This window comes from Populus euphratica, unplaced genomic scaffold (genome assembly GCF_000495115.2).
Source record: "Populus euphratica unplaced genomic scaffold, PopEup_1.0 scaffold449.1, whole genome shotgun sequence".
NCBI classification, from domain to species: domain Eukaryota; kingdom Viridiplantae; phylum Streptophyta; class Magnoliopsida; order Malpighiales; family Salicaceae; genus Populus; species Populus euphratica.
Genome location: NW_011500329.1, coordinates 164994 through 177551, shown reverse-complemented (window position 1 = coordinate 177551; position 12558 = coordinate 164994). Strand labels below are relative to the sequence as shown.

Sequence of the window (12558 nt, the reverse complement as noted above, 5' to 3'; positions counted from 1 at the left end):
CTTATTCAATATAGGAGAACTAAGTAGTTCAATAATGCTTTATAGGGATAATTTATAATTGTTGTTTATAATTTGTACAATTAACCTCCCTGTGGTTCGACCCCGGTCTTGCCGGGTTATTTATTACTTCGACACTCCTGCACTTGGGAGAAGACATCAATCTTTTCGTCGTGTCACCTCTCAAAAATCTTCTTCAAGTAAAAAAATATAACAAACATTTTCAACAATCAAATCTCATCAATTCCTGAATTCTCATATCTACTTTTTAGTACTCATGGGCAGCATCAAACCTACCTATACTTTACATATTTCATTAATATATAAACATCTATACCAAATAATTATTAATATGACATATAATCATCATATGCATATAGTCAATATTGCTAATATCAATGATCCTTTTTTTTATTTTGAATCTCAAAAGTTAGTTTCTTATCTTGGATACTCAAGATTCTATTTATCATTATTTTCTTGATATTCAAATCCGTAATCTCTGCATACATGAATGATGAACCAATTTTAATATCAATAAAATTGATATCATCAATTTTCATACACACTTGGATGTCAATATTAATTATGTTGATATCATTAGCATTCACTAGTATGGATGACTAATCAAGTTATTTCAATTGATTGCCCAGTTCATTCCTATTCTTACTTCTTTTTTTCCTTCTTTATCTTTCTTTAAAGGTATCAAATATTTACACAAAAAACAAGCATAATTCACTTAATTTAACTTAAAAAGTAAATAAGTTAAATGTCATAACTATAGTCTCATCAACACAATGGACTAAGTATCATTTTCATAACCTTATTCATGTCAATATGGTCAACTAAATATCAATTAACTTATCTGATTTTATAGATAATTAATTTATTTATGTGTGTGTGATCAATTTAGATTTACATATGAATGTTCATTGTTGTAGTTGATCACAAGCTATATATATACATATTAATTTCCAATGTTGTAATCGTGTTGTAAGCTTTTGACATAGTAATATTTTTCATGTTTATCAATAACATTCATATAATAATAACATTTCTCCTCCCATAGACAATATTTACAAAACAATATTCCTCCTGATCATAGGTAATATTCTCTTATGATACACAATTGATTAAAAAATTTATAATTTATATTACATTCTAGCAATATAAAAAAATTAAATAATTAAAAAAGCAAGGGAATAACCCTTAACTTAAGGTCTTGTTATATAAGATTTGGAGAAGTTGGGTCCCATTATGACCTTCTTTTTTTCAATTGTCCAAACAACAATATTTAATGCTTACATTATAAATTTAAATATAATCATAGAAATTTTAATATATCTCAAAATCCCAATTAATATCCTTCTATTACAATCACCAATTTATATTACATTCCTTAAGATAATTCATGCTATCAATTTAAACCCTTACTTGAGTTTTACACTTCCATATCCCAAATTCTATGTTTAATACTTTACAAATCAACAATTAATATTTATCTTATTCATATAATGTTTTGACATAGAAATTCCTATTATTTTCACAATTTCAATCAAATGTTCAAACTCACACATATTTATTTATATCATCTCATACATATTTATTTTTATCACCTTATGTCTTTACTATAAATATTTTTTATTCATTTTTGTAATTTAATATCCACATGTTATGTGTATGTTCAACTTTCTTAACTTTTTGTCAATGCATTTCTATATTCAAATAATATTTTTTTTTTTTGTCAACAAACTTCAATGTGCAAATAACTTAATTTTTCATTAATAAATTTCAATGTTTGACATTTTATCAACCACATAGTGGCATTAAGTTTAAACTATCTTATACTTGGCATTTTAACATAATTCTCAATATAATTAAATCAAACAATCAAGATCAACTTACCCAAATTACCCAAAAATTAACTAAATTAACAATTTGACCCTTCTTAATAAAATTCATCATTATTATCAATATAAAAAACACAACACACATTCTAGTTTAACAATTTTTCGTACTATAATACACTTTTCAACTCTAATGTTGGGTAATCAAATACTTTCGCCATCATTAAAACATCAAAAACAACATAATATAACAAATTTCCAACTCCCCGAAAAATTCTCGGTCAATCCTAACATTGTTGGCCACTTATGGATTTTCTATCAATATTTCTCCCAACTCTACTCTATCTAAATCCCATATAATATTTCTCACACACACATCAAGTTAACATACAATTTCATAAGATTTCACCCAATTCTTTCATTTTCATACTTCCCAATATAAATTCTTAGAGTTTTAATTATATATTTATTAATAAGACTTTTAATAAATTATTTAATTTTCAAAACAAAAGAAAACAATTTGAGCAAGAACCGACTCCAATGGTTAATAAATTTGCCTTAAGCGAAAACACTTGTACCTATCCTCCTTGTAATCCTCAAATATGATTAGATGTAATACAAGTAATATACCTGGTAGAAATCAGAATTATAATATTGGTCTTAGTACTAGGGATGGACTCACAATTTAAATTTTAGGCACACCACGTTGACAAGGACGGGCGGGTGTAGAAAAACTTCGCACATAACCAATCACAATTTGAATCCTTTTCTTATTACTCAAACTCATTTATATTACAGCTATCAAATCAAAAAATACATATTCAACCCAGATATTAAATATTTATAGGATAATTTATTAATTGAAATTAATATTAAAAAATTTACAATAATGACGAATAAAAAACAAGAAAAGGATTCCATATATATTTAAGTTTTAATTGTTCTTGATTTGTAAAAAATATATAATAAATTCTGCAGCAACTGGCACAGAGCAGTAACTCTGCTTCTCTAGGCAGATTGCTTTACTACAGAAACAATGACTGTCATCTTATAACCATTTCCAAACCAGCAGTCCAAACGATGTTAATAGAACAGCCCAAACATGAACTGTTAGGTTCATCAAACACAAGCAGACATCTGTGTGCTATAAAACCAAAAGCTAAGACACATTCCATTACCACCTTTATATCCTGAAAGGTTGAGTATATTTATTGCCAATATGACTTGTAGTTTTCAAGAAAAGAAATTTAACAATCTGTGGATAGAGGATACTGGCAATATCTGGAGTTTTTCATGCAGAGGAAGAACCTCTCATAGGCTGAGGCCATTTTAGTCGAAGTGAACATGGAGAGAGCGTACTCCTTGCAGGCCATGCCTTTGTTCCGCCAGACGTTAGGTCCATCTCTTATTGTCAACTCCAAGGCCTCAACAAAGGATTTCACATTGGGCGAAAATGTGTATCCGAATTCTTCCTTCACCACCACTGTTCCAATTATGCTTGGATAATTGGGGGTCAAAACTGGCTTCCCACAATGCATTGCTTCGATTAGTGTAAGATCAAGTCCTTGAGGTCTTAATGTGGGATTGACAAACACATCAATTGCATTGTAGAATTCAGACAGTTGAGAGGAATCCATGGCACCTAAGGTCTTGACATTAGGGCCTAACTCAGCATACCTTTTCCCCCATGGGCCGGATCCTGCCACAAGAAGAAACACACCAGGATGGCGTTTGATGATCAATGAGAAGGCCTCGTACAGAAGTGGATGCCCTTTGTCCCTAACCAGCCGCCCCGCAACTCCCATCACAAGGCTTCCATTGTCAGGGACACCGTATTTTCTTCTAAACCTTGCGCCAGCATCTGGGTCGTGCACAAATTTGGTATTGTCCACTCCATTTAGTATGACATGAACATTTCTGAAGGGCAGCTGGTAGACGCTGACTAATACCTCACCAGCACTATGGCTTATACAGACGTGTTGTTTGTAGCTTGAGAAGAATCTGATCTCATCAATAAGCCGTGGCATTGCTTCTTGAAGCTCTGTCATGGGTCCCGGCAAAGCCCCATCTGGATTTGTAAATAGCTCTTCAAATAATTTTGAGTGCATGATTTCGTACCAAATCCCATGCCATGTTACAGCCACATTAGGCACCAGTTTAGCCCTCCAATGTGGCAAGGAAACACTCTCAGTATGCACGTAATCAAACTCCCCATTTGCATTTATTTTGTTGAATATCTCAAATGCCAAAGAGCAATTGACTGAACCATGATCATTGGCAGCGAAGTAGACATGAAGATTACCTTCGTGGATATCAAGGTGAGGCTTCCTATCTGATGGAGCAGTAAAAACATGAATTTCATGACCCCTGGCAGCAAGAGCATGGTAGAGAGTGGAAGCATGGCGTTCCATACCACCAGGGCCGGCATCAAGTGGCCATGTCTTGGAGAAAACTGCAAGTTTGAGCTTCTCAAACGTCGGTCCAAAGCAAAGCTTGTTCCAAGCAAATTTAACATCTCTGAGGTCGCCATTAAATGAGTCTTTCTCTGCCAAAACTGATGGTTCTTGTAAGTATCTAAGCATAGAAATGAAAAGAAAACACGAGCTAAAGAGAAAGCCTAAAGTGAGAATGGTTGAATATCTAACAGAGAAGAGATTGGAAGATGAAGAGCTCTTGCAAGCTTTGTATTTCAACCCCATTTCCAGAAGAAGTCTCAAAGGATACTTGATTTTATTTTTATTTTTATTTACGAGAAAGTCTTAAAATGAAAGCTTTGTATTTATATATTACCAAGGCTTGAATATAGGGGTCGTGTACCTGCTGATATTTAATGCTTGCCACCATTGATACCGGATCTCCTCGAGCTTGTGCAATTTTATGTAGCTGCACATGGCCTCCTAGAGATTTTGTCAACTCTTCGCCACTTCGAAAATTTTTAGTGCTCCGAGTCTCTTTTTTTCAGGGAAATTGTAGCTACTACGTTTACACGAGCTTGGTGTTGATCAGTTTGAGATCATAAATGGCATAAACATAATATCTTCTCTCATATTTGAATACAATTGGATCTAAATGTAACAGGCTAAATATTTAAAACAATAGAAAAAATATATATGTTGCATATATAAATCATAGTATCCACCAAGAAATACAGAAGACTTTTCAGGCCATGGTTTTTTATTAAGAAATTCTAATCTCTTTTTCCTTGTCGTCTAGATCTCAAAAACAGGCCAATCAGTAACAAAAAATAAATAAAATAAAATAAAAAATATTGCTGCATATTTGTTTTCAACTCTTCCTCTTACAAATCCGGCTCCTCTGTAACAAAATAAATAAATAAAAGAATCTCCTTCTCTTCTTTATCTGTAAAAGAGTACTCATGAATCAACATTGGTGTTTCCTTTTTTAATCAGCTGTTTGAGAGTATTGATCTGAGTAAGAGGGAGGATTTAATTTGTACACACTAATAAGTATCTCAATGTTAATGGAATTGAATTTGATGATGTCTTGCTTGGTTTTGCGTTGTCATTTCTCATATGTGATTTTTCATTTTAATTCATATGAGAAATCTGAGGTGTTGTAAATGAAACTTGTGAGTATAATTTTAATACTCGGCCTGATTCAAGACTCGGATTCTGGATTTTGACTGGATCATTGGATTTTGATCAAGTTACTGAGTCGGTTAAGTTAAATTTTATTTTTAAAAAAATCAAAACTACATCATTTTAAAAAAAAAATTAACAGGTTTGCAACCGGTTCTTGACTGGATCACCCGGTCAACCCGTCTGGTCTGCCGAGTCACATCAAGTTTTTTTTTTGTATTTTTTCTTCAACCCAACTCGATTTCAACCCTAAATCTACTGGGTGGAGTTTCAAAACTCTGTTTATGAACATTGAATTTTTATTTTTATTTTTATTTTTTTGAAGTTGAAGGGCTTTCTTTGGTTCGAGAAATCGGTAGAATATATTGAACTTGAATAAAATAAGATGTTTAATTTTATTTGTAAGGAGGACAGAATTGTTTTTTTTCATTCTTTAACGCATACCTTTCGGCTTGTCTCTCGTATCCATCATTGTACATCATCCCTTTCTTAATTATTATTTTCTTGTTATTTTTTTTGGAGTTTAATGATTTTATTTTTAGATTAAAATGACCACATTTATCATATTATTATTATTATTATTATTATTATTAACATCTAGGACTTGGTCTTTCACTATAATAATTATCAGTAATATATCAAGATTTTTTTCACTTTAATTCTTAAGTTTTTTTTTATTTTATCTTCTATATTAAGTTTATTAGGTATTAGATTTCATAATTTATTTTTATTTTTTTATATAGAGTTATTCCGGTTTCATTATTAGTTTGCCAATTTTACGAGTAACCTATTTATTTTTTTCTCAACTTCATCCTTCAACATTAAATTGATTAGGAATTGGACTTCACGGTTATTTTTTTATTTTTATTTTTATTTTTATAAAATTATCATGGTCTTATAACATGGTTTGCAAGTTTTGTGAACTAGCCAAGTTGACTTGGCTTTTTATTTTTTTATTTAATATTTTTTTAATTTAATCATTCAATATTTGATTAATTGATAATTTAAATTCATAAGTTTTTAGTTTTTCAATGAATTTATCTCAGTCTGTTGACTACAATAAATTTATGATAAGATCATTTATTTATAATGGAATGGTTTACAAAGTCCACAGATCTCGATTGATATAAAAAAAGCTACACAAAGTATTGAGGGGAGTTCTATATCTAATCCAAGATGAACTATTGTAGGGGATTTATTGAAACCATTGAATTCAAAATAGGGTAAAGTAGCTCCTGTAGGTTTGGTAAATTAACTTGGGTTGATTCAAGTTATTTTTTTATCTTTTTATTTAATTTCTTTTAATTTTATCAATCCTCATATATTTATTTTTTTATTTAATTTTTTTTAATTTTATCGATCCTCATATATTTTTTTTCTACTAAAAAACACATTAAAAACACTTGAATATATTTTTTTTACTTTAAAAAAATAATTAATTTGACTCGCAACGTAGCACTGTCATAACCTATTCTTATATATTTAAGCTCATTTACATCTAGAATAACTTTCATTTTTCTACCTATAAAGAATGTCATTTAGTTACTACCAGCTATTAGACTTGTAATTCGTTGTGGATTGAATATTTGTTTCCAATAAAAAATTGAATACATAGGCTTTTCCAACACATTTTTTTTTTACATAAAAAATCTTAAATATAAATCAAAAAGTTTATGAATAAATCTAACTAAATAAATTGAAAATTATATGTGTAAATAAATAAAAAAAGATTCATTAAAGATAACTAAAAACAAAATAAAAAAAATCAAGAAATAGACGTAGATCAATATATTTGATCTTGCAACATGCGTAATTTACTTAGCTGTATTTAATGAATTTAATTATTAATATTATTTTTTTATTAAATCAAATGATAATAGAAAAAAGAACATACACATAAAATTAATTGAATAAAATCAAAGAAAAACAATTATGCAAGCCTGCACATATTATAAATATTATCTAAAAATGAATATTTTTTATTTTTTAAAATAAAGTTAATCTATATAAAAAACTTCATAGATAAACCAAAATAATCTCTTTAAAAATTAAATACAAAAAATAATTAAAAAAATATAATAACCTCTATTTAAAGAACTGTTAATAAAAATCAAAAATTAATTGAAATATAACTTTAAAACAATCATTTAAAAAAATGTAAAAAATATATCATTCAAAAAAATTCAATTAACAAAAAAAACATGAAAAATATCAACTATTACTTCACCCATTTAAAAAGGGCTTGTGTGCAAGCCTACTAGAGTAGGGTTGTGCTCGTGGGCCTTTATTTTCTTAAAAAGTTAATGGGTGGGGCAATATGTGTTTCGCTCCAAATTGTTTTGAAAACAAAATACACCAAACAATGTGTCATATACCTCATGCATTGTTTATTGAGGTAGAAACATGTTGTATGCTTTTCCCAGATTCTAATAACATTTATTAAATTGTTTCGGATCAACTTGGATTATTCTGTCAAATCTATTACTCGTCATAAGACACTAAATAGAAAGAAAATAAAAAAAATGTTAAACTCAATTATCAATCAACCCAATATTAAAGAATAAAATAAAAAATCAATAAAAAATAACTTAAAAAACACTTGAGTCAACTGACCAAACTCGTGACTTGGATCATCAGACTAGAATAACTTCTTTCAATGCAAACCAAAATAAACTATGAAATCTAATTCTCAATCAATCTAATTTTAAAGCATAAAATTGAATTAAAATAAAAAAAAAAAGATAAAGAAAATCCAAGTCAGTTAGCCTAATATGCGACTCTGGTTATAATATCTTAATAACCTTATGCAAGGCAAATAATAAAACTAATAAAGCCTGATTTTCAATCAACTCAATCTTGAATAATTGAATTGAAAAATAAATAAAAAATAACTTGAGTCAACCCAAAGTCAATTTTCAAACTCGGGTCAAGAGACCAAAATAATTTCATAAAAAATAAATAAAAAAATTATAAATTTCAATCATCAATTAATATAATGTTGAAAGATGAAAGTGAAAAATATATTCAATTAGAAAAATTAAAAAGAAAAACCAAGTCAGCCTACTTAACTCAATTCGCGATCAGGATTATAAGACTATAATAACTTTATACAAAATAAATAAATAAATAATAAAATTATGTTATCATCCAAGATCACAATGAAGGATAAAAATAAAAAAAAAATAACTTGAATCAATAATCACTGTTGCAAGTATATTATGATCCAACAGACACTTATATTTAAAGATCGAGCTTCTCATTTGTTAAATAAATCACAACTACTTTCAATTTATCTCATATAAGCATCTTTTACACCTCCAAGTTTTTATCTTTTTCATGATGTATTTTTATATTAAAACTTTCATTTAAAATCATAACCAAATAATCATTCGCTAGTAAAGTAAAAAATTATTTTGTATTCTATCTAGTCCTAAAAGCAAATGTGTTAGGGACACTCAGACGGCCCCATATTTGGCCCAAAAAGCTGCAAAGCCAGCAAGAGAAATCCTAAAATGAAACAAACAAGCTAAGGTGGCGTTGCCCAGTTACACTTGGCTCTTATCTCCTTTCAGAAATTTTAGCACGCAATTTAGAGAGAGAAATGAAATCTGACTGGGAAAGAAAGAAGATAAGAGTGAGTGAGTAAGAGAGATCCATAAGAGTCGGTTTGGAGCGAGAATATGGGCAAAAATGCGTCATATCATATCATGTCTATATGTGTATTGTTAGTGCTTCAGATTTCCGATGGTTTGGATTTAATGTCCTTGTATTTTTTCAAGTAATCAGTCTCTCCGACAATAAAACTTCAACTGGTCTCGGAAAAATCAGAAACAGCCTCAGATTCTCTTCTTCTTCTTCACTCTCTACACTTCCCATACCGATAATGGCACCATAACTTGGGAGATTTTTGGTAATCTTTTTCTGTTTGTTTCATTTCCTTTTTGAAACTGGGTCCTCGAAGTTGCTCTAGATTTTGCTGTTGTAATCGTCAGATTGTGGTTTCTTCAAACTCAAGAGTTGGGGATGTTGCTCTCTCTCCTCCCTCTCTCGGTCCTTGTATTTCTTTTAACTTCTTCCAAGCTCTGTCCTTTATAACAAGAATAGTCGAGAAAGAACAAAACGTACAGGGGTGCAGTGATATACACCAGTTCTAGCAGCAGCAGGAAAATCAAGATTTATTTATTGTGTGTATGTGGATGAGTGTGGCTGTCTAGATCCTTGCATGTGAAAGTTCTTCAAAACTTGATGTTGATGACAAGAAGTTCCAAGAAGAGCAGAAACATGGTATTTATATGCTAATACTAGCTTGAAAAATAAAGGTTACATGTTTCTGTCACTTTTTGGCATTTGGGTTTCTTTTGAGTTCTTGAAAACGTTTTGTCATGGAAGATAATTATAATAAAGGCTCATGAAGAGCAAATCAAGAAAGTGTAGCACTAGTAATGGTAATGGTGGTGATGGTATTCATATGAGCAACAAGTAGATCTTCTAGGTAAAAAAAAAAAAAACGCAAAAGAATGTGCCAAAGAGAGGGCTTGGTGCTGCACAACTAGAGAAAATAAAACTAGAAGAGCAACAAAAGAAGGTAAAAGCTATCAGAATGAAGATCAACATTATCAGAATGAAGATCAATCATTCATCTTTGAACTTCCTTATATTCAGCAACAAATTCAATCTTCCTTAAAACTGGAGTCTTCTTTTTATCCTTCCTTGTATTTGGGTGTTGATTAGTTTCTCCTAACCCTATATATACAGCTTGGTTGATTAATGAAAGTGAGGAACAACATTGTAGAAAGCATTCCATCGTTCATAGTATTAGAGCTGTCAAATTCTCTCCTTCATTAGTTTTTTTTTCTATCATAAACCTTTGATGTTCTTGTTAAAAACATAACATGAACGCCCAAATCGACTCAACAGCTACTATCTCTTTTTCCAGCCTTCCATATCATGAGGTTCCTCTCATTACAATAAATATCATTGCACAAACACCTTTCAAACTCACATCCATTGGATACATTGAAGGATCAACACCCTACCCTCCAAACATCATTATTGTAGACAACATCACAATTGTCATGGGGTAATTTTTTGCTTCGTGAATAAACTCGTACGGCAATCTAGTCTCTCACTAGACTTAGTCTTTCCCTCGTATTTGTCTATTAACTAAGTAAGCAAAATACACAAATAAAATAAGATAATCAAAATACACAACAAGCTTTACAATAATTCTTTCCCAACCTTTATTGATTTCGTAAACAAAAGGAATTATACACAAATTTGTATGTATGCTATGCACAAAGATTGCATGCTACACCAAGCTATCTCTAACTCGTACTCTACATGTTCCTGCATGCCCCTACATGCTAAACATGCCCCATACATGCCTCCCTCAACCAAGAGCTGCAACAAGTATTATAGACAAGCATTTATAAGGCACAACTCACATTCCTACTTTTAAAGAAGTAGTGAGATGCTATCTCACTCATGTTCACCCATGAATACAGTGGCCTCATTATCTACCAAGCAATAGGTAGTTTTCCCCCATGATCTCCCATGATCTTAGTGGGTTGAGAGCAACTCTTGATCAGCTCCCACGTTTTCAATCCCCGTGATCCCATGATCTTGGATATCCATAACTACCACTAACATATATTTTGCATACCCGCCTAGCAGCCCCAATTGCCAGTCCTTGCTACTTCTGCTGCTGATCTGTCGCATGCCTTGAACAGTCCTTCTTCCAAGTTTCAGATCGTGCCAAGTCAAACCAACGACTTGCACAAGTTGTTGTGTGCTACCAAATTTGCATTCGTGCGCAGGTTTTCATTGTTTGCGCTATCGAATTCTGTGACAACCCTAGTTCTCGTCAACCTATCTCCTTAATGATTTTTCCTGCCTGGCATTGACATTCCAACATCCAATCCATGTTCGTCAACAATCTACGTTGTCGATTTTCCTTTGACGAACCTACAGCCACACAAATATACGCTGCCAATTTTTTCCACTATTGGCTTAGCTGCTAACATCCTTAAGCACTATTTTGGATAGCCTGCCGAAGTGTGCACCTCATGCACATTTAACATTATTACAAACCACCCCCACCAAAAGAACTTGATACCCTCGTTAGACAGGTTTGAAGTACCCTTGCACCATATTTATTCCTCATCACAATCCATGTTTCTCCCCATGAAACCTCTAGTTTTGGTCACATTCAACAACAATTCAGTCCACCGAATTTCATCAACCTGTTTTAAAACCGTTCAGTCCACCAAATTTCATCAACCTGTTTTAAAACCAAGTTACGACACCATTCTGTTTGGTTTGTTAGTTTTCCAAAAATGTCAAACATATTTCTCATATCATTATTCCTTTTATTGCTTATACAGGGATTGCTCAAGAAGCATGGACCATACTTGCAAACACGTATGCTAAACCTTCACATGGTCGCATCAAACAAGTCAAAAACCAACTCAAAAATCCATCCAAAGGATCTCAGACCATTACTAAATATCTTCACTCTCTTAAAGCCAATGCTGATGAACTAGCTATATTAGGTGCACCAATGGATCCAAAAAACCTCACTAATAAAATTCTAGATATTCTTGATGATGACTACAAAGAACTTGTTTGCGCAATACAAGCACATGACACTTCCATTTCATTTGATGAACTACATGAAAAGCTTCTTTCTTTTAAAGCCATGTCATCATCCCATTCAACACTATTTCCTATTATAGCCAATCCTACACAAAAGACATCTCATGCATGGCGTGGAAACTGACCAACCTCCACTTATCACCCTCCTATTCCTCCCCTGCCAATCCTCAATATTGGTGTTCTTCCCCTACCACCATTTTCTGGCCTCCCTTCACCTTACACACTCACCCTATCTATTGTCCTCCCCGCCCTCCCTTGAGACAATATCAAGGATTCTACCAAATATGTGGCCTTTAAGGCCACATAGCCAAATGTTGTTCATCTTTTCGGTTGATTGATTAATACTTAAAAGTATATTTTTATCATGGTTTTATATCATCATTTTGCACTTGAAGTATCAATAACTCCTTAACTAAAGCATGTTTTATAATAATATATCTAAAAATATAAGATACCTTTAATTT

At 31.5% G+C, this 12558-nt stretch overlaps 1 protein-coding gene across 1 annotated transcript; it reads right to left on the bottom strand.

Moving 5' to 3' along the window:
* Positions 1–3048: 3048 nt before the first annotated feature.
* On the bottom strand, positions 3049–4611 carry LOC105113704 (UDP-Glycosyltransferase superfamily protein). The gene has a single exon (XM_011009997.1). It carries the CDS (start codon positions 4538–4540, stop codon positions 3089–3091), a length of 1452 nt encoding a protein of 483 aa, XP_011008299.1. The 5' UTR covers positions 4541–4611; the 3' UTR covers positions 3049–3088.
* Between the last annotated feature and the right edge of the window lie 7947 nt (positions 4612–12558).

Bases quoted from the DNA above. Each gene is read 5' to 3' on its own strand.
- LOC105113704 (XM_011009997.1), bottom strand. From the start codon at position 4,540: ATGGGGTTGAAATACAAAGCTTGCAAGAGCTCTTCATCTTCCAATCTC.